At 37.2% G+C, this 23,584-nt stretch overlaps 1 protein-coding gene across 1 annotated transcript; it reads left to right on the forward strand.

Moving 5' to 3' along the window:
- Positions 1-365: 365 nt before the first annotated feature.
- SELENOF (selenoprotein F) lies at positions 366-22,919 on the forward strand. The gene is made up of 5 exons (XM_071436348.1): positions 366-515; positions 1,603-1,770; positions 12,533-12,596; positions 20,226-20,275; positions 21,925-22,919. The coding sequence occupies exons 1-5, from the start codon at positions 447-449 to the stop codon at positions 22,054-22,056; spliced, it is 483 nt and encodes a 160-aa protein (XP_071292449.1). The 5' UTR covers positions 366-446; the 3' UTR covers positions 22,057-22,919.
- Positions 22,920-23,584: the final 665 nt, after the last annotated feature.

Here is a 23,584-nt window from a genome sequence, read left to right on the forward strand (position 1 = left end):
ACATGCGTCCCTTCCTGATTGGAAGGCGCCGCTTGAAGTCCCGCCCATCCGCCCGATCTCGTTGGGTCCAGGCACCACTGCCGTGGGGAAAGCACAATACTATTGGTCAGACCGGCTGTCAGTCACTGGGCTGAGGGCCGATGTGCCAGTTGGCAGTTCCCGAAAAAGGGGAAAGGGTTTTATTCGGGGTTGTTTCCGCAATGCCGGACCAGCGTTGGAGAACGGCAGTTTCTCCAGCCCCGCTGCAAAGCACTGCTCTGAACAGAATAAAATGTCTTTGCTCTAGAATTCCAGAAGATACTCTGGGTTAGCAGTTTGTGCTCGCCGTGTCGGGGGCTGGGCGCAAGTCAGTGCTCTCCCGCATCAGGCGGTGTGTCGGTCACCCGCCATGAGTGAGGTCCTTCTGCGGCCCCCGGCGGCGCTGGCAGGGGCGCTCCGGCACCAAGATGGCGGTGGTGGCCGAGCTGGGGGCGCTGGGGCGGCGCTGGCTCTGCTGGCTCCTGGGGCTGCAGGCGGTGAGAGCCGATCCGGCGCCTTCGCGCTCGGGGCTGAGCGCGGCTGCAGCTCCTGAGACCAGGAGCGGTTGTGAGGGCGGGGAAGGCAGCGTTATACGTGTCCCGGGGCGGGAGGCGCGGGCGTCCGCGGGGCGACTGCTCCTGCGGCCGTGGCCGCCTCTTTTGCTTTCCATGTCGGAGATTGGGCTCTACTTCTGCCCTCTTCCTAAAATAGTTTTGTATTGGTGCTGCCTTTTTTTAACACAGTAAATTATTTGGTGTGAAAAGAAAGCAATAGTGTAGCGTAGATTTGGAGCCAAAGCTTTGAAAGAGCAAACGCTGATGAAATGTGGCGCATCACTTGCTAAGTGTCTGAAATTATCTTGGTCTGATGGGAATTTGCTTTCTGGAGTGTTAGGGGTTTTTTCCAGTCCTAATCAGAGACATTTATTATGATTATTATTATTATTGTTTCAGGAAAGTATGATAGTTACGATACTAAAAATGAGTAAAAATATTAGGGATAGAGATTTCCTTCTCTTTATTGTTTCCTTTACCTCTCTGTACTTTTATTCTCAAGGTATTTTGAGCTTGCTGTGTAACCAAAACTGCTTGAATGAGGAATTATCATGTAATGGAGCCTTTACTTGCTTTCATACACTGTTAATGTTTTGGTTGGTTCTTTCTCACACACACACAACCCAAAATAAAATCCTCAGGAGAGCATTGGCCTAACGTTCATGGATTGTTTAGGGATCTGCTGGGCAAAGGTGTCCGGAGAGAGGCTGCTGGAAGCCAAGTGACAATGCCAGTAGCCCTGTCATTGCTCCAAGAGGAGCAGATGCAGCAGTGACAGTGAAGAGGTGACAATAAAGCATCAAAGGGGTGGATAGCAAGGCACAAGAAAATGGTTTTAGTTACTACCATCATTGATTTAATAAGTGAGCCATAATTAATATGTAGCTTCAGCAGAGTTGGGAATGCTCCTTTGGGGCTTTTTATACTACTGTGTCAAGAGACTAACTCATTCTTTCTAATCATTGCAGCATTTAAAACCATCTTTTAAAAAAATAATTAATACTAAGTGCAACATTGTATTGACTTTCAGGTGAGTGTTTATGGAGCACAGTTGTCATCAGAAGCTTGCAGAGAGCTGGGCTTCTCCAGTAACCTGCTGTGCAGTTCTTGCAACCTTCTTGGGCAGTTCAATCTGAATCAGCTGGATCCCTTCTGCAGGGAGTGCTGCCAGGAAGAAGCTCAGCTGGAAACTAGAAAGGTGAGTTTTGGACCAAATCCCTTGTGGAATAATTGAACATGTCATGTTTATGATACATGAGAACCTGTGTTATCACCTCAAGAGGAAAATGCAGTGGTTACTCCTAGCCCAATATACATGTACAGGGTCTGGATTTGCAGACTTGCCATCTGCTGTGAAATGATGTCCCTGTCCCAACAGGGCAATCTTTGGTTCTTTGGCAGCCCTTCCCTGGTGTGACATGACCATAGTTGGGAGCTATATCCAGCTTCTTTTCAAAGGAAGATCCATGGGATTGGAAGAGGGCAGAAGAAGAGGATAAGGAGAGTGGGGCTTGGTGACAGCTCCTGCTTGGTCACTGACCCATAGCACCATGGCCAGGATAGCTCAGATCAGTCCCAGGCTACAAAGGGCTGCTGCAGCCTCCAGTCAGTTCCTGGAGTGGCACAAACCTGATAGAAGCAGGACTGCTCAATTCCATCCTGCAGCAGAACAGCTGGATATTTTGGGAATGATCTCTGTAAGAGCTCATGCTGTGCTTCAGTCTTTTCAAGGCAAAACCTTTCCTTTATCTATAGTAAATAAATATCTGTGATCCTTAAGGTATGTTATCAATGAAGAATTTTTAGAGTTCTTGAAAAGAATACATGTTTTCTAAAATGGGGTAATTTAAGAGTGTTCTAGAATATAGTGAAGACAAATTAATCATCGAGAAAGTAGAGGTTTCAAGGATGAGAGGTGCTGAAATTATTTTTAATGGCTAGGAGATAGTGAAATAACTGACATAATGAAATTAATGGGCAAATCTAGCAGGTTTTTCTTGTCAATTAAATTCAGCCTAATATTTAAAAAAGAAAGTCTGCCTTTAATTTTTAATAAACCCACTGATTACAGTGTTAGGTACAATATATTAAGTATCAAGAAGCATATGTTTGAGATTGGCAGAGAATTCTCAGTTTAATTAGTAGCTTCCTATTATTGACAGACTTTAAGTAGTAAATTTATGCATTAACAAAGTCATATTTCAATACAATCCTTCTGGGACTTGATATGTAAGGCTTTTTCTTTGCTAGATCTGTGAACCTGATAAAGGAAAGTTTGTCTCTGGGGAAGCTCCAGTTCTTTTACATGTGTATACACATATATAAAAATAGGTACATATCTGTACATATGCAAACAAAAACCTGAGGTTTCAGAATGAAGTCTAAGGAAATGTACTAAGAGGGAGTGGCAGAATAGAAAGGGTCTCCAGCATGCTCAGTAACAGCTGTGCTGGCAGCAGCAGTGAGGCTTTGTGTCCTCATGTAAAGAGAGGATGCTTTCATTTGCTCAGGTAATATTCTCAGAGTTTTCCCTCAGTGCATAACATGTAGCACAAGAACTTAGGAAGCAGGACAATTTCTGTTGTCATTTGATGGGAACATAAGCTAGGGAAACTATGTTGCATTTCTGTCAATGTCACTTCTGAGAAAAATGTCTTAACAGTTTATCAATAACATATTTAAGGATGTAAGTTAGTTTGTACTGTGAACATTGTATTAATAAAATTTGGATCAAATAACAGAAATTAAATTAATAGAGAGTCTTCTTAATTTCCTGAATCAGACCTAGATTTCATTGTGTGGATAATTACACTTTCTGTGTAAGGATAAGCAAATGCCATTTTGTGGTCAGGACTTCACATTGTAAACATTATTAGTCTGAAAACTTTTTTTATTTTAGTCATGATCAATGAAGTAAAGTAAATAGCACAGAGCTGGACAGGGTCTCAAGGGTGTTTGACAAATTCTTTCATAGTGGACCAGATTTCCTTGTATATTCACAAGAAGCAAGAAATTGTATCTTATAAGTTGGTTTTTTTAATCTATTTGTGTTTTACCCAGTTTCATTTTCTTGGGATTGGGCTTTGTAGTAAATGTGAACAATGTAGATTTTGATTATTACTTTATCTTTCCTTATTTCTGTGATATTTCTGAAGAAATGTAACACAAATGATACTTGAGATTTGGAGATAATATGGTAAGCTTGAAGTATGGGAGTGATTATGATAGTATTTTCATACATTTTCATAGCTCAGTTTGAGTGCAGGCTTCCCATATTGTGTGCATGAATGGAAATACTGGATTGTTCTAACATTATTATTTCTTATAGCATCATTTCTAATTTTATTATGAATGCTGTTTCAGAAAGTGGACATTTTTTATACTGGTACTACTGCTTAGAAATGTATATTTCAGATTTGGCAATTGTTTGGAGGTTTTACATTTTTTTTAAAACTCATACTCAGTAATTTCTCTTGAAGACTAGCCAGTGGAAAATTAGTGTTTGGAGACTGTTAATATTATCTTAACAGACTGTATTCAGAATCATCACGTTTTGAATTGACTTGTGTTTTTACATAGTGCTGGTTGTAACAGATGTCTGTAATTGAGTTTGAGATTTTACTATTACATAAAAGTTAACAATATAATTTTTAGCAGCTTTTTGCTAAACAAAAATTTTCATGCTAGGTATGCAGACTATGAAAACTGAATGCTGCCTTTTGCTGTAGTTTTTCCTTTTCCCTGTTTTTTTTGTTTCCTGTTACCACAGAAATCTTCCTTCTAATGAAAATTTGATAGTAAAGAGTGAATGAATATTGAAAGTTCTTAAAGGCTTTTTTTTTCCTACCCTCTTGCTTGTAGAATTTTTCATCTTACTCAGAAGCCCTGCCTGTCAGTGTGAAATGTTTGACTTTGTGATTGGCAGCCTGGCATGTTGCTGAGCTCCAGAGCAGGGGTGCTCTGGGTTTTGCTGGGGCTGTGACTCCGTGCTCCAGGCACCTCTGCTTCCCCAGAGGTGGCACAGCACCTTGGCTGCCTGCTGCAAACAGCCTTGGCAGCTGCTGGAGTTCCAGGACATGCTTCAGGACTTTAATTTTACTGTCTTTGCAGCCATGTGGCAAATATCAGAAATAGGGAAAGCAAGAGTTAGTTTATTGCATGACTTTTGCCTGAGTTCTAAATGAGAATTTAAAGTTAAAGGTAATAGCACATCTATCTGAGAATTTTTACATAATTGCTGCTTTTCACAAATGGTCTGTGAAATATCCTCAGGCCTAAAAATGTTTCATGCTGCATAGTATCCTCAAATGAGATGTTTACAGATTTGAACTGTTTCATAGCCTTGAAAGAAGCGTATTTATTAATCCTGCTCTTGTTATTGGTCCAGTAGTTTGTGAATTGACATTGTGGAAAATAGCTGTGAGATATTCTTGTTACACAAAATTTGTCTTGCTCTGAACTTCTGCTGACACCTGTCCAGTGAAATATTTTAATTACTTCATAATTGGACTGTGGGTAAAATGAAAATTGTTTTGGTTATTTTCTCCTCCTCTAAAGATTTTGTATGCAGTCTGACACTAATTCAGAAGCCAGATTAAACAGTATTGCTTTAGACAGCTGCAAGTTTTAAGCCTCAGTCTGTCAGATGCAGAGTTCTGCTGGTGTGTAAAACAGAGAAGGATGAAATGGAGGTGAAGCTAACTGTGCGTGAAATTGTAGTAGCAGGAGAGATTGTCCATATTTTGCAGTAGCTGAAAATAGCTGCACTCCATCTGCAGCTTCACATAGGCTGTGTTATCATTTCAGACATAGCTATAAGCATATTCCATTAATTGTATATTATAATCTTAGATTTATCTCAATAATATATGCGTGTCAAAATCCAAATTGATTTTAAAAATCAACTCTGTGATAAAATTTGCAATACATTAAATTTTATAGTTGCACTGTGCAGGATTCCTACAACCCATAAAAGTTATCTATATATCTAAATGGAGCTTTGAAAAATATATTTTGCTCACCAATATGTGTTGAACTTCAACATTTTAAAATTCTACTGTCAAGTATTTGTCATATGGTATTGTTAAAGTGTTTGGTGACTTAGAAAACATGATACCAGGTGTAATGACTAGGTTCTTCTTCTATTAAAAAAACAACAAAACAAATTGAAAGCTTTCTTAAAACTCCACCCTTTTACATGTATAGAATTCTTAAATGTGCTCTCATGAATTATAAGGAAGAATAAGGTGACAAGTCTGAACAAGAATAATAACATTCTTGTTCAGACTTACTTTTTAAAACTCAAAAAATAGTTTATAAAACTCACAATAATTGCTGGAAGTAGAATAAGTTGAAGTGCTTTTAATGCTTCTGGTTACTCCTATGTGACCCAATTTGCATTCATTTTTCAGGTTCGTTTTTTTTTCTTTTCGTTACACTAATTAGAGTGCTACACTCAAGTTGCTGTTGACTGCTCTCTTGTTCTGCCAGAGGCTCTTAACATGAATAGGTCTACTCTCATTGGAGCTTCTGGTTTTCAACTCAATGGTTAAAAACAGAACTACTTAGAATTCATTGACATCTCAGAGATGTAAAGTAAGTCATATCAATACTTACAGAAATTAATTAGAATTTTAGTTTAATTCTAGCTGTTTCTCAAAACCCACATCTTTTTCTGTCTTTTGATGTGTCCTGTGAAATCTCTTCGATACTTTGTAAAAAATCAAATTGTGTTTTTATCTGACTGTAAACTGATTTCCTTATTTCTAACATGTTACACAAAAATAGTTGAAATTCATTCATTTTCTAGCAAGTGTGACTTCAACAATAGTGTGATCCAATGACAGCATATTTTGTTTAACATTCAAGTAAATAATCAGAACTTTGTAATTGAGACTAATATGTCATATGATCTCCTTTCAAAGTTTGCTTTTAACTAAGTGTCCCATACAGTTCATACAGGAATGATTTTATGGGCTCTATTGATAGAGAGGTTAGGGAATCTGAGATGACACTGTTCTCTCTAACTGAGAAAGTCTCTTACCAGTACTGTTGCTTCAAAATATTACCCACAACCATTCCTTGTATTGAAAGTGTGCTGCAGTGGATGTCCTTCTCAAGAACTTTACCATCTACACTCTTTCCCTTCCCTCTGTACATGATGTTATTGGCAATGAAAATTAATGTTGATAAGAAGTAGTCCTAGATAAGGGAAGTGCAGCTAACTAGTCAATGCCTAAGACAGAAATTTACTGCCTTTTGTTTGGTTCAGATTCACCAAGTGTTCATCTCTGTCAGATAAACTAAGATAAAATACATTATCTCTCTGTAATAGGGTAAGCCTTACCCATGGAACAGCTCTATCTGATCTTATCAGTGAAAAAAAAAAGGTTAGGGAAACTATAAATGTGAATTTGCTAAATGTGAGTTTCAGTTGTTGATGTGCATCAACAACTGAATGTGCTGGTCAATGGAGTACCTTTAGCTAATTAAGGCTGACCTTCATCTAGATAAAGCACTGGCATTTGACTCTACATTTGTTGAAGAAACTTCAAAAAGTAAAAGTCTCAAAATTAATGAAATGTGCAAGGTCAAATAAATATCTCATGACATCTGTTCTCAGTGTTTTCTTTGCAACTCTAAGATGCATTATTTTTTAACAAAAGCACAGACTGGAGAATAAAAGAGTTGTTCAGGGATTCTACTTGTAGAGGTAAGTAGGTGCTTAGATAGAATCAGATGGTATAGTCCAGAATTGAAACCTGACCTGTTAGCTTCCTGGCTGTACTCCTTCACTTGCATCATTCTGACTGGGTCCAAGTGAGAGCCAGTAAATAGGGGCCCTTTTTCTGCCACCCTTCTCTATTCCACTCAAACTGGGCATTCACACCACCTAAGCCAAGTGACGGTTCCAGAGGTCTAAAGTTGGTGGTTGCTCAGCTTCTCTATTTTCTCTCTCACCCTTGTGCCAGATCTCTTGCTCACATGAACTTACACCAAACATTGCAGAGAACAAAGTTAATAAAAACAGGCTGCCAGGACCAGAAGCTGGTTTGGAACTTTTCAGTGGTTACTGGATTTAAGCAGCAGAAATATTTATAGAATCCAACAAGGAGGGTATCATTAAACACCAAAAGTAGTGGTGGATGACACATTTCCTTTATGCTGAAGAATGGAATAGTAATGCACAACTATATTTTGTATGTACAGAGTAAAAAGTCTCCTTTGAGTCTTCTACTCAAAGCAGAACTCAAAGTTCTGAGGATCTCCAAGAATGCAGATTGTACAGTCTTCCTTAATAAATTCCTCAGTGCTTAAACACCATCATTGTGACTTTTTTTCACCCCTACACTCCGTCGGAATTTCCTTCCCCACAAATAAATGAGAGCTTAGATTCTGCTCAGCTTTGTTCAGAGCAATTTGCCTGCAATACATATCACTAATCACAGGAGTAGCACTGACTCACATAAGTGGTTTTTGACTGTTAGACTCTGTTTCCACACTTATTTAGAGTTAGGCATGTCCCTTCACAGGATAATGAGCTGTCAGTGGTAGAAGTTGCTTTGTTGCTAAATTTACTGATGACATCAGTTCAGAATGATTGTGTGTGTATAGCAATGACTTTCTTGGCTTGCTGTATTATAGAGCAGTAATTCAGAATGTTCCTGGCAGTGAGGCTTTCTGACTGCTCCCTGTTAACCCACAGATTCTTACTCATGTTCTGCCTCCAGGAAAAGGAAAGACAAAAGCAATTTTGAAAGCCTTGAGCTGTCCATATAAGTGCATTCTCTCCCACAGAAAATACTTTATAGTTTGTGTCTCAGTGTATATTCTTTTGAAGGTTTCTAGCTTAGAAGACTAGTTTTCTAGTAAAAGTCACAAATTAACTGCTAGTTAAAAGAGTTGAGAAAAAAAGCAAAAGCAAAATCTATTTTTGTTGTAAATTTCTAGGAAGAACAAATATTAATTAACCTGGTTTCTTTCTGTGTGTGTGGATGGAACACAGTAAAAATTAAGTTGCATGCTTTCATAAGAGATAATTTACCCTATTTTTCAACAGTACCATTTTGCATAAACTAAGGAACTTTGGCCATTAATAATAATAACATCCATATTTTTGCTGAAATTTTTTGAAGTCAATAGGAGATGAGGAGCTGTCTTCTGCAAACCTGCTTATATCTTAATATGAAATTAGAATTGCAGTGAATGTCATAAAAACAGCGTTTACATTGGAAAGAGAGTTGTTACTAAAGATTTAATAGAAGATAGTATTTTACCTGAGGCAAGTGAAAATTCTAGACGTTTAGCTGTAGCCATAAGTTTGCTTTTCTGCTTATTCTCAGAACTAAACTATATTTTTGAAACAGATATTAGGAGAGGACAGTATGCACATACTGGAGAGAATCCAGGTACCATAAAGTAGCTGTGGCCCCTTTTGTGGCTGTGCCTTAACAGCCTGTTTCATGTCATGTTTTAAGACTGGTACTGTCAGCTGATTACAAACAGCTGTACAAATCCAGCCTGAATGACACTTTGTAACCTGTGTCAGGCAGGGTCACCTCGAATTAATAATTAGAAGAAAGCAGTGTGCAAAATATAAATGTCATAGAAGTAAAATTAGGTATAAATTGCTGTATTTTATTTAACTTTTTTGTCACCTTTGATCTAACAGAATTTTATTACAATCAAGGAGCAATCTGACTAATACCACTTTTTGCAGTTCAGTTTGGTCTGAATTCCTGTTTGGGTGTAAACATTAATGGTTATGTAGCAGAAATGTCACTTTTCTTCTGGAGTCTTCACGATGAGTAACTGTGATAACAATAGCATATCAATGTAGAAATGAGGCACTGCTGGAATTGTGTCTTGCAGAAATTGCTTCAATTCTCTTCCTAATAGCAGGTGAAAAGTTTTCTTTCATATAAGTTAAAGAAGTTGCATATTTTTACAATGCATATTTTTAACTAGCACAATCCTTATGCAGAAGGGTGTTATTCTGATGTAATTAGCACTCTCCTTCATAATTAAAGCAGACATGACCAGTAATGTGGTTTGTCTCTTTTCATTTGTGAAAAGCCATCCTGATTGCATCAGTATGGACTGTTACAAGAGTTTCAAATGCTTTCCAAAAACTTGAAATAAACTGAACTCAGATTGATACTTTGGAAAAAAATGAGGGAGAAGTTCAAATATTGTCACAGTAACTTTAGAAAACATGCTGCTAGAATGTTATAAAAATGTAAGTTCTTTTTATAGATGCAGACATGAATCAGCACTTGTTTTGGATTTTAACATGGACACCGGTAATAGTTTAGAATGTCTTCATTTCATTGCTTCTAGTACTTAATTCACTTTCATAAGCACTAAAACAAGTGAAGCATTACTTTAAAATGAACTAACTCATGAGTTAAGCATTGTGTAATGAACTGACTCGAGAAGTTTGTGCCTCCATATGATACATGTCATTCTTATTAATACTTGAACACAGTGGCTGCCTTCACAAGGAAATTTGGAGAACATCTGCTCTGGACACAATGAGATGGTAGATATTAACAACTAGGCTTTTGTGGTGGGCTAAGTGATGCAAATAAACCTAGGTTTTTTGCAAAAGACACCTTTGTTTAGAGTTATAAATGAAGCCAGTTGATTCTTCTTTTTTCTGGTCTAGCTATCGAGAAGGCAGCTGTTATTCCCAGCATGAATCTAAACCTTTTTGTCTGAGAACATTTGGGTTTCAATTATGGCAGAATTACAAGCTCAAAATTTAGACATCAATGATTGAACTGTTTTCTTTGTTAAATTTCTATAAGATACTGGCCAGGAATTACAAACTGGGAGTAGTGAGGTGTTACAAAATGTCTTACATATTTTAGATTTCTACAGTGATTTTGTTCCATAAAAATTCGTGTTTGGAAGGAAAATGACTATGAATAATTTGCAGTAATAAGAATTCGATAATGTTCATTTTACTGTTTTCCTAAATTTGAGTGTACCTAGCTTGTGATAGACTTACATAAAACAGTTCATTAACTACAGAGAAGGTTATTTATTCCTTTGTCTACTTCTTTATACTGATTTCTTGATAGAAAAATGCAGATACCTGTCAGTATCAGAGAAATCAGAATAAATGTTCAGTGGATTAGTGAGTATACAAAGGAATATCTAAATCTAGGATTGCTCATAGAACTGTTGAATTTTTTTTTTTAAAGAGACAAGGTAAGTGAAGTTTATGAACCCTGTGCCGTGTTTCCTCCATTTTTGTAATTACTTCATGTTTTAATTCCAGAGAAATTTTAATTATGCAAGCTAGTTATCTGAGCTGTTTATCACTACCTTTTTTAATTAAAACCTTGAGTTGGGTGGTGAAAAAGCTTATAAAAAGTCTAGTATTTATGATCTCTTGAGTATTGTTTCATAGTATTTCTGGGTTTTAACAGTCAAATCTTAGGTTTTTATCTTAAATACAATGTTTAGTTGAAAATGTATCTGTAGCTAGGCAAATTTCTGAGATGCTGTTCCGAACAGATAAAGCAGTGTAACATTCTCTTCTCAGGTTCCCAAGGAAGTAATGATTATTGATTAGTTCATGTAAGAGAGAAGTTGTAATTTCCCTGCAAATGATTAGAGTATTTGTTATGTTCTAATTGATAGTATTTCAGCAAATACTGAGTTGGCCCTGAATCAGAATTTGCATAATCAGAAATGAACATGTATTTTTGGCTGTCTATAATGCCTCCATGCGATCGGTGATGGAATGTTAATAAAATTGTCTTGGAGATTTCTGTTTATCGTGTGTGGTTTGCTTTTTCAGATGGGTTCATGAAAGTTAGTTTTAATTATTTGTGTTCACAGTTCATATTTTAAGTGAAGCATGAATTTATGTAATTTCAGTAAGGTTATATTTTCTATACTCAGACTTGCACATTTGTTATGAAAACACTGTCTAAAAGAACATGAAAGCAGAGGTTTTAATTGTCTATGAAAGGTAATAAATTAAATTAAAAATTTTTAAATTAAACTCGTTCTGTCTGCTAATCTATAACAGTGGGGTTTAAGGCTTAGAAGGATGTGATTTGGTATACAGTATTATATATCTATAGTATATATACTACATGTAATATTAAAATTCCTTACTTTGGAGTATGAAGTTATATTTTAGTAGCTGGAAAATATGTTGCCAATTTATTTAAGATTCATCAAACTATAGAACCATTTGCATGTTGCAAAAAGAATCACAAAATAGTCTAAAAATATGACAGTATGCAAGATAATAAGGTGAATAGTTTTTATAGATATTATATAAAATTTAACTTATATTTTAAAGAGACTGAATCTGAATATCTTGCATAGCAGTCAGAAGGGATTGACATCTAAGTGCAAGTATCAAAGTTAGCCCAGCCTGTACATATTACTTCACCTAAGGCCCATTAATGTGATCTGTCCTTCTGCAAACACAATGAACTAAAATCAACCAGTAGCCCAAATGGGAAAATTTAAATTACTGCCTTATCTTTATTATAAGTATTTCACTGTCCAAGTTAGGTTTATAATGGAAAGTAAAATTTCATTTAATGAAATTTTGTTAGTATCTTTGGGAAGGAAGGAATAGTTTTCCTATTACTAATCCATAATTCCTGTTGTAACATGTCCAGTTGTAGTTTTTAAATGAAACTTTGCTTACACCAACAGTATATCTCAAAAGATCTTTTTTGTTGTTGTTGTTTTTATATTTTTAGTATAACGAATGAAAGTTATCATGTATCCTGAGTGAATGGGTCAGCTGTTGCATAATCAGAGACAGGTCTGGAACTGTGATTCTGTCTAGGATCTTACTTGTAATTAGCATTGACAGAATATCATATTGTCTCCTCAGAGAAAAACAGTTCAACAGATAACACACTATAAATAAACTAGTAATTTAGATTACTTTTGTCATTAACAGCTTCTGTTTATTATTACAGCTTTATGCAGGAGCTGTCCTAGAAGTATGTGGATGAAAATTGGGAAGGTTCCCTCAAGTCCAGGGTAAGTAAAGCCACTAGTATTCCTTCAAATATGAAATATTGTCACAGCTGAATGACAGAAGGTACTTTTAAGTACATTACAAGTAGTCATAAATTCAGTATATTATATCAGTAAAGTTGCATTGACCTGAAACTCATAGAGCTGGCCTCCAGTAATCGCTAGATGAAATTATATTGTGCACTTATGGAACGATTTTATTTTCGCAGATCCTGCCATTTAATTGTTTTATCAGTGGATAATGACAGACAGATAACAGGAATAGAATACAGTAGAGCAAAAGGAAATTCAGTACCATCAGTGTCTGGTGGGAGGAAGCTGCAGGAAAAAAAACTGTGAGAAATTTCAAACTGGACTTTTCTTATAAATTAGGGAAGAGCTTAGGTGACAGCAGTACTATGGTTTATTTTGGGGTTTTTTCCTGAAATGAGGACCCTAATACCATACTCTCTAATGCTGAATTTTGGACATAGTTGGACATAAGTACTAATTTAGCTTTAGAATTTAAAATTGCACAAGCAGCAAGTCTCCATCTACTGTGGGAAGTATTAATACCTCCCTGTTTGAAGGCTGGCTGACAGAGTGGGGAAAAAAAAGTTTTTAAAAGAGGTAACAATTTACATAAGTTGTACTGCATTATATCCTTTCCTACCACCTCTGCCCACACAGCTGAGTTGAATGACAAGGCCAGAGCAAAGCTCTTTTCTCTTTTCCACTGTATAAAATGTCCAAGTGAGAATTCTTTAAATGACTTTTCATACTGAGGGACGTGAGGAGATAACTTTGTTAGCAAGGAGTCTGTATTATCTCCATGAATGTTCAAATTTAGCAAACATAAAAATATTCCCTACTGTTGCTGCCCATTCGCTCAGCTGCTTCATGGTTCTGGATTTGTGACATGAAAGTGCTCATTTGAGCCATAGGTTTGAAGGAGCAGGTTAAGCTGTTAGCCTGACTCGAGCCTGCATTGTGTGCTCAGTTATCTTCACGTGTAGGTCCTTGAAGGAAATGGCCCTCAATTCCTGCTGTGTGCACACTTTGAAACATATTCCAAAGACTTGGGATGGTGCAAAAGGAAAAACTTGAAAATTGTGACTAGTTCTTTTTCCCTTTCAATTCTTGGTTATCTAAACCTCCTCAAATATTTACATTCCGTTTATCATATAGGTTACTTTTTAAAGTGGCTGGATACAGTTCATTGTTTTTTGAAAAGGATCTCTGTTTTGACCACTTATCTTAACTTATCTTAACCACTTTTGATTTGGTACAGTAAGAATTAAGGACTGAGTAGTGCACTTAAATTTCTTTTTTGTGTTTTCATCACCAATTTCTGCAGCTACTCAATCTAAACTTATCTTAACCAAATTTACAGCTAGGGTATTAGAAGAGGTTGGAAGATGGGATATGTATTAGAAGCATACTTAGAAATTTTTAAAAGCAGTAGAATATATTCTTTCAGCTGTTGTTTGCCTTCACACTTGTATTAATCTCAGAATACCCAGATTTTCTCATTTATTTTAACTTCTAACAGAAACAGTATTTAATGTCTCCATCTTGAGACATTTGTTATGGAAGTTAGGTTGCCTTTAAGGTCATGCTGCTGCTTTGGAAGCATTGTCTTTGTAGGCTTCATTCAGCTGTGTAGCCTGTCACTGACAGCGTCTCATCACAAATATCTGAATCCTTTTCCATAGCTTCTCTGAGGGTTTTGTTAGAGTTTGTTTAGATGTGTTTGGTTTTTCTCCCCAGAATATACACAAAATGGCATTGTTAATTGCAGGACTTTGTATATATTAGAATTACATGGATTAGTGTATGTTACTACTGTATTCTGAGATTAATAACTGTGAAGTCTTGGCCTCTAAGTACCTGTGTAAATTGTTTTGTCACTTGGATTAGTCCCACAGACTTGATGTGTCTCAGGCTAAATCTGGATTATGTTTTATTTGGCTAAGGGATGAGCAGTGTTGTTTTGTTGGGTTTTTTTTTGTTGCAGTTGGATTTTTTATTATGAGATTCACATATTAAAATAGTTAAGGATTGAAATCAGTTGAATTAATAAAGGTTTGTAAAAGTTGCACAGTTGGAAGAAGCTGTGGGCTGCTAGGTCCTCTGTCAAAGTTTCTTTCAAAATTACTGGTTATATAATCTTTAGCTATAAACAGTTCTCAGTCCACCTGTGTGCCTGAAATGTGAGAATCATTACATATGGAATATATTTGTATATAATAGGAAAGCAAAGGAGTGAGAAATGATGACAAAAATCTAGTCCTCAGCAAGAGGATGGAAAAGTCTGGTGTTCAGCAAGTTATCTCAGTCTTGAACTGGATGTTACTGTTTGTAGTGTCACACCAAACAACTAAATTTGGCATTTGTGAATGTGGCCATGTCTCTCAGGTTTTTCAGATAGTTTCTTGTGATAAGTCTGATAACAGACCCCATTTCTGTATGCCCCCTTTAAATTCAGTACTAAAATATTCTTACTGATAAGTTTCCCTTAAAATAAAGTGCTTTATTAGAAATGCTATACTCTAAAATTAATTCCTATATTACATATATTTTGAAATTGTTCTGTATAAAACTGTTTTTAAATATTTGTCATTTAAAAGCTCTCCATTAAAGTAGAATATTAAAAATCTAAGTGACAAGATTCATAGATGAAGCAATATCTTAATATACCAGGTAACACAATGACAGTTTTTGGTAGACATCCATAAAACTGAGGCTCTGGAACAGAATAATGAATTAGCTGGGTCAGTGATTAATCTTGCATATTTGTTTTAAGTTGACTTTTCAGTGGCAGCTGTGTTCTGTTCACCATGAGATAGGAGATCAGTGTTTAGACTCCCACATTCTCTCCAGTTTGTTTAAAAAACTGAATTAGACTGGGTTTTTTCATTGAACATTCCTTACATATTTCTCTCTATTCTTTTTCTTTTTTTCAATAAAATAATTCTCACCTCTCCTTGTGAGTTAAGAAGTGGACATGCTCCAGCAAATCTGTTCTAGAAACAAGGTTCTTAATCCCTGCGCTCATGCTGAGTGCAGGTACATTAAATCCTCTGACTTCAGAGTCAATCAGCACTATTATATCACCCAACTTCTCCAAGTGCTAAGGGAATTCTTTTAGCTACTAAAATGTAATTTCTTATGGGATTGTATTGTATGAAGTAAGATCACTCATTTCCTAGTTAATCTGCAATTCATAAGTACTGACAAAAGAAAGTTAGAAAATTATACTAACCTTAAATCTTGCACAGATAAAAGCATTACTAAAACTCTTGCTAAGAAATATGGATGCTGTAGTGGGAGACATGCATTGCTTTATCGTAATCTTTTGCAAATAGATGACACACAAATTAAAACAATACTTCCCTTCAGATTTAGAAATGTCTCTTGCCCAACTGCTTATACAAAGTACCCTGTCTTTGGGATTTTTTGAAGCTTCTTCTTCAGGTTTGATTGGAGCTCTGTCTTGGATTCATTTCTGAAAGCACGTGGTGCTTTTTATAAAATCATGGACAGCTGCATTGTAACTTAAGAGACTACCACTAGTAGCTATTGATGTGCCATATGAATTCTTCAATTTAACTTTTTATCTCAAACTGAGGTCCCCAAAAGGTACAGAGCTATAGTCATTCACATGTAAATAAGTGCTTGTTGTGTGCTGTAGTTCAGTCTTTTTGCTCAGCTTTCGTGGTAACTTTGGAAGCAGACTCATACCATATTCAAAACTGCAGAGCATGTATTTGTCCCCAAAACAAATGTCTGAGGGAAGACATTAATGCTTTTGTCTTGCCCAGTGATTTACATCTTCATATTTCTAGCAAACATTGCCAATTGTCTTAGCAATGCTCTACTATTGGAGGCATTACTAAATATTGGAATTTCCTGTCTTCATAAAATGTCCCTCTCTTACTCTAGCTTTTGTTTTGGTTTCTTTTCTTTTTCGTGGATTTAACACTTGATAATTGGGAATGCCTCAATAAAATGTTTTTTAATTCAAGTTCATTTCAGGTACAGAATTGTCAAGTCTGTATGGTCAAGTCCTTTGTGCCTTTTTAATATAAAATTTTGCAGGATTATGCACTAACTTGTGTCTCCAGTAAAATTTCTTATTTTCAAACAGCTTGTGTCTAATAATTCATGGCCAAGAAAGCAGACTGCCCTTCAGCTTATCTGAAGTAACATTACACTTGCTTTCTGTTTATTTAGGTTAACTCAGAACAAATGTTTGTTCTGCTTGGGGAGATGTTTCATGTCCATTTTGGGTCAGGAAGTTCTCTTATGCTGTGTCCTGCTGCACCTCAGAGAACAGTGCAGGTCTGTGCATGTACACAGACTTGCCCTTTTGGCCACAGTGATCCTGAGATTCCTGCAGTCTCCACTTAGGGCTCTGGGATTTAACTCCAACAAACTAGTTTTCACAGACTTTCTTATTACACCTCTATGTTTTGTATTGAAACAAATGGACATTCTAACGATAGCAGTGAGTTCTCCAATCTGTTGTGTTCATAGGTAAAGGCTGCTTTTAGTTCTTTAAAAGCACTGTTCAGTGGCGGCCAGGCTTTAAAATGCTCATACACACTTGATCCTTCTCTGAGCCTGTAGCTGTAGGTGATTGTGGGGCAGTCCTGTCTGCACTTCAGGAGCACTACAGCAGTGCCTTCAGCAGCAGTGCTTTGGTACTGCTCATCATTTCCTGCAGCATAAGGTGAAGTGGTTTTGCAAAGCTCTCTGTGTCTGGAGAACAGCTCTGACTCCTGCTCCAGGATTTAATCCATCAGAACGTGGTGTCCTGGCACTGAGCTCAGGGTTCATCTTACAGAAGTCACGGTGGAAAAGGCCTCTCCTGCTCATCCACAGGTAGCTTAGAGAAAGAGTTGTTTTTCTATGGTGGGTAATTCCTAAAGCTGCTACAGAGAGAAGCAGATGGGGAGATAGCTTGAATAGGATTTAGTATTAAACACCAGACTACTAAATAATGGTGTATAGATGATGTGCAAGTACCCTTTAGAGATAGAACCATAAGAAGCAATGTTGATGTCAGGGTATAGAGGGGACACTGTTGGAGCAATGCGAAGGTGGAGCATATGCACCACATCCCATGATAAGCAAGTAGTCATATGTCCCTAAATGTGCACTGTAGCTGCATCTGACTTCCTAACCTCATCATTTCAAAGGCTGCTAATTCAACTCAAGGACTGATTTTGTGGAAAGAAAAAAAAAAAAGCATTTGATGGGGTAATCTGTGTTTTTAACGCATGTCAGTATTTGAGTTTCTCATTTTAGCTTCCGAAATTCAGAATATACAAATTAAGTTATTTGTACATTGAGTGTTTTTCTTTGTTGCATTACAAATTCAAGTGAATGATGCAGAAAGTCACTATGATCAGCATTAGAAATAAATATGCCATAACAGAAACTAATTTTGTTGCAGCTGTCTAAAATTTCAGGAAAAGCATTCTGTAGTGCTTCAGCTTTCTGAAGATTTAGACATTTGACATTGATACAAGTGTGTAATAGCTACTTTTAATGTGGCAGAATGTAATGCTGCCTATAGAATACTTTCTTCTTCCACCTAATGCTGTTTCTACTTTATGTGAGCTTGTTCAGTCCAACACTGCAGCCAGAGAACAGCCTCTCATGTCCAAATAAGCTTTCATCAAATAATCTATCACTCAAGTAACAAATCCTCACACCTGTTACAAGCTTGAAGTGCTGTAACCTGAGGTTCCTCCCAAAGGGAATTTTTTTATTACAATCAAGTTCCAGAGTTCAGATTTGCTTCAGAAACTCTATCCATTTTACTATGCTCTTGTACCATTTTGCAATTAGTCACCCACTGTACTGACTGCTTCTTACAGCCCTCTTTTCATATAAAGCTCTAGAGACTGATTTCAGCTTTAGATTTAGGTTGAAGAAGAATGTGGAAAAATTCCTCCAGAAACACTTCAACAGTCTGTGGACTTAACAAATTATAAGAAATGTCTATGCTGCTTCTTCGCACGTTACTTTTGATGACAACCAAGGCAACATGTCACAAGGGCATGGGAAACACTGAAGCTGAAAATACATTTTTGAGTTTAAATCAGAATCAAACTGCAGTATGTGAGCAAGTATGGGTTATTTTGTGCTATTTGAAGTTGTTATACACAGCTTACAATGACATCAGTGCGTAGTCTGTAGAAGGAATAAAGACAATTTGAATGAGACAACTCATTTTCTTCAGGGGCCTGGTACATCCGGCAGCTCCATGGGCCATTGGTATTTTTTAAACATGTTTATATTGTGTAGTAGTTGGTGCAGCAAGCAGTGTATATGATTTTTCTCTGTACTGGGAGCTCGGTGAAAGAAGGAAGAAAGTAAGTGCCACTGTATAACCATGCTGAGAAAGTGTTAAGGGAACTGTCTGCAGTAATGGAAAGATAGGTATAAAGATGCCAGGGGATATCTGTGCAATTACTGAGGAAAGCACTACACTTTGTCAAGCAGTATGAAACATTAGTCCTGAGGTTGCACTCATCTCCATGCACCAGCTGGATGCACTGCAATTTGTGAGAGATTCATTGTTGTCTAACCTTGAAAAAGCAGCTTTAACATGCAGCTGGCACCCTTGTAGGAGTCAGTCTGTACTGACAGGGTTCATCCCTGGGGAGATGCTACTGACATACTCCAGGAGCATCCTGAATCCACTTAATCTCCATATAGACACTAAATCCAACTTTTAGCATGTGAAAAGGAAGAATGAGAACTGTTATTTTCTAAATAAATTTTAAGTATTTCTAGAACTCAGACATTCATTAGGGTGAAGTGCTCGGAAGTAGGGGATTATGCTCACACTTTGTCCTGAAATACTTCATATTGTCTTTTCAGAATTAATGCAAGGCCTGGGTTGTGCTGTAGGGATGCAGGGCCTGTGCTGCTGTTAATAGCTGCTGCCAGGTGCTGCAGGTGAGGGGTGGTGCAGCAGCAGCCCCCCTCAGACCTGCCTTCCCTCCCTGCAGCTGCCTGACAGCCCATGGAGCCTTGACACCGACTGCCTTCAGGAGTGCCAAGAGAAAAGGAAATACGAGCTTCTCTTCCTGTTTTCTAGCTTTGCTTTCTTGCTGGTTTTCAACACATAATCTCAGAGATCTCTGCAAGACAAGATTGACCATCTTGTTCACCAGAATAACACCTCTGCCCACAGCTTCCTGCGTGCCTGGCCCTGCAGAGCTGCAGAGTGGGGAGGGTGCTGCTGAGATGGTGTCACACTGAGCCTCCCTCCCAGAGCTGATCCTCAGCCAGACTCTGATCACTTCAACGCTTTTCCTCACATTGCCTAGCAGCAGCATATGGGCCAGTCTGCTGAAGGCTGCCAGTTGGGTGTGCAGATCAACTGCCTTCCACAGTTGCACCAGTGTTCAAGGAAAAGCCAAACAGACAGAATTCCTCTTTGGATTACCAGCAAAAATAGGTGTTCCTTTGGCATAATAAGCTTAGTATTAATTTTATGAAGGTAGTAAGATTTTAACACTAAAATATCTTTTAAAGCATAACTGAAAAAAATTGAGGAATACTAATTTGACATAAATGTACTTTATGCAAGTAGAGAAGAATCTGATTTTCTTTCTTTTCTCCAAACTGTAGCTTTCGTCAGGAGTGATAAGCCAAAACTCTTCAGGGGGTTGCAAATCAAGGTAAGTAGTAGCCTAACTTTTTTGTTTGTGATGTTAAGAACTGTGTTTGGTGGAGACAGTCTTGTGGATTGTTCCCTATTTGCTGATCAAGTAATCCTTCAGTAGAGGACATATATTTGCATTGCCAGTGTGAATCTTTACAAGTTCCTGTTAGTAATGTTGATTTGTTTACTGCTCAGTAACTGTTTGGTACTAATTCTTTGGTGGTGGTGAGGTTCTGGTTTATTTTATTGTTGTTTGGTTGGTTTTAATCCAAGAAAAAATTATTATTATAGCAGATGGGAAAAGAATCTGAGGAATGTTTATATTCTGTTCTTCCTTCATAGATATCTTGGATTTACTCAATTCTGTCATAGTTTCTCCTGTTTTGTTCTCCCCTAGTTTTCTTACCGAGCTGCCATTTCCATAACAGTCAGTGATTCTTGGATTTTTCTTCTCCCTTTCAGAATTTCCTTGCTGTGTTCTACTGAGCTATTTTTTCTCTATACTTCAGACATCCAGTTTTATAAAAATGCATATACTGAATGGTGTTTCTTATGACTTGCATATATGCAAAGTTGCATAAGCTACACTGCCTTAAGCTCCAACAATTCTTTGGTTTCAAGATCTAATCTCAGACTTCACCTTCCTCTTAAAATCCTGTGTGAACTTCAAGTGTACTTTAAAGATGCACATCTTGATTCTCACATCTTGTGCCTGCCATCTCCGTTGCCCAAATGGCACCATCTGGAATCACTTCATAGCTATGCATGGCTGCAATAAGTGATTTGTCCTCTCAGCAGCAGATTCTATGTAAAACAGATTTCCTCTGTCTGTCTCACGCATTCATGTCTCTGTGTCCTCCAGTTTCTTTCAAAAGCTTTCTCTCCTTCTGTACGTCTGTTTCTTTTTTTTTAAACTTTATCGATTTATTGAACATCAAAGCAGTCTAGACTACAATTGGTATCAAGTACTACCAGAAAAAAAATGTGCAAATGAATCTGTTTATTTCACAGGACTTTTGGAAAACTCTATACTATAGAGGTGCCACTAGCTTCATTAAGTAAAACCAACTAAGTTAGCTCAGCTGAGCAAAGTGGAATACTCCTGGGGAAATCTTTCCATAAACTTAAATGGTCACAGCTTTCTGATACTGTTAAAAGCTTTTATTTGCATTACTTAATTTGGAACTTAGTGAGTTTGAGAAGCGCTGAAGAATTACGTTACCAGCAAACCATAGTAGGCACACATACAACACAGCAAGAAAGAATGTGATTACATTAGAAATTGATAGAACTTCGACCTGTTAGAGTGACTCAGAATTTCTAAAATGGTAAAAAGGCTGTTGATCATATAAGAAAAATCATTCATTATCAAAAATCTAGCTTTGGTAATTTAAAACAGTTGGAGTAAATACCCTCCTTCAAAGCCAGGCCAATGGCAGTGCCCCTCTGCACAGGCATTAACTGCTGTGGTGCACCAAGGAGAACAAAGAGAGGTTTCTGACACCCACCGCCACCCCTCTTCATTTGACTTTTTCCTCCACTTTCCTCTCTGACATTAAATGCAAGTCAGAAGCCTGAAGTGATTTAAATCACTTGAGAGCAGGGGCAGTGTTAGTATGGAGGATGCATTTGCCAACCAAGGTAACGGACTCTTCTTTCCCCCAGTATGTGCGTGGTTCTGACCCTGTACTGAAGCTGCTGGACGACAGTGGGAACATTGCAGAAGAACTGAGCATCCTCAAGTGGAATACAGACAGTGTGGAAGAATTTCTAAGTGAAAAATTAGAACGTCTGTAAATCATTGCTTTCTGTCCTCTTTCCTTTTCATATTTTGTCATGGTAATCTTCTCAGATGAAATGCACTACTATTGAAGAAACATTCCAGCATCTGTATTAGTTTTAAAATATCTGTTGTGCTGTACTACATCTTGTAATTAGAAGGGAAGCTTCAGCACACATATCTGACAAGTTGACAAATAGCTTGTCTTAACATTATTATGTCAGCTCTTAATGCATTTATCATTAAGAAAGCTTTGTTTCAAAGTTAATTATGCAAATCTCAGTTTGCTATAATCAGGTCTGTTTTTACAAATGCTCTTCAAACTGAAGAGCTTCAAATAATAGAAATTATTACCATGCTTTTTGTCTGCTGCTCTTTCTTAAGGAAGTTAGAACCAAATGCAACCTATCTCCCAAAGAAACTTGGCTACTGATGCCCTTTTTTATTTGTATTTGAACTGTCCTTTTGTAGAAGCCTTGTTTACAGTGAGTACCTAATTCACAGGTTTGAAAGCTGATGGAGGAACTCATGCTCTGATACGGTGAAACATTTATTAAGTACACTTTAGTGAAGACTACATAGAAAACCTCTGAGGTGTATGAAGTCAGATGTCAGGTGTGCTTTACATCAAGTGTTTTGCTTCAGAAAACATGAGCTATAACTCTTGAAATAGCTTTCCTTCCAACTCTCAGAAGTTTATTGGAAGTTTGTTTATGAAATTAATTTAGAAACTGTTCCTTTAAAATGTGTATTTCTTTTTTCTCAGTTGAAATTTATGTGAACAGGGAATATAGACAGTATGTATGGTATTGAGTCAAATCCACTAAGACTTGTTGGGTTTTTTCCACTTAGAGTCAATAAATATGGTAATCAAAAATAATGTGGGTTGGTTTTTTTTTAAGTCTAATTAGCAAATAAGTGTTTGCTGTAATTACTTCATGCTCACCAGATTTGGGTTGGATGGGTGTTATGCTATGAATTGAAGTGATACACAGTTTTTGTCTTCATGTATAATTTTATATCTCAAAAAATTTCTCAGTAATTTACAGACTTTATTCCCAGCTTTTGAGAAGAAATCATCAGATTCGTAGCAGAACAATAAACCTGGGACTGAGACCATACTGAACTACCAGAAGTAATGCCCTAAGGTTATTCTTCAGGCATAGCATTTGGAGTTTTTATTCCCAAAATATTCTTATAAACTCATAGAGATTATGTGCAGCTGACTTCTATTCTTGTGAATATGTTCCTATCTTCCAGGTGACTCAGTGTGAGACAGCTACAATAGTGGTCACCACTGTCTTGGAGAAACATGATCTGTACATAAAAAGCACAATTTTGCAGCTTGTGCTGACTTAGCACAGTCAAACATGGATTTGTTCTTGGGACACATGATGTGTTAGTCAGCAGATGAGCTACAACCAAAACACGTGGCATGACAACCCTGTAACCTGGTAGTAAAAGTATGCTGCCATCCACTGGTCTTCTAATACACTGACTATATCCAGTACTAGCCATTCCTGTGTTTGCTGATTCCTATTCCAC

This window comes from Agelaius tricolor, unplaced genomic scaffold (genome assembly GCF_023055355.1).
Source record: "Agelaius tricolor isolate 1412-34295 unplaced genomic scaffold, bAgeTri1.0.p SCAF_11, whole genome shotgun sequence".
Lineage (NCBI taxonomy): Eukaryota > Metazoa > Chordata > Aves > Passeriformes > Icteridae > Agelaius > Agelaius tricolor.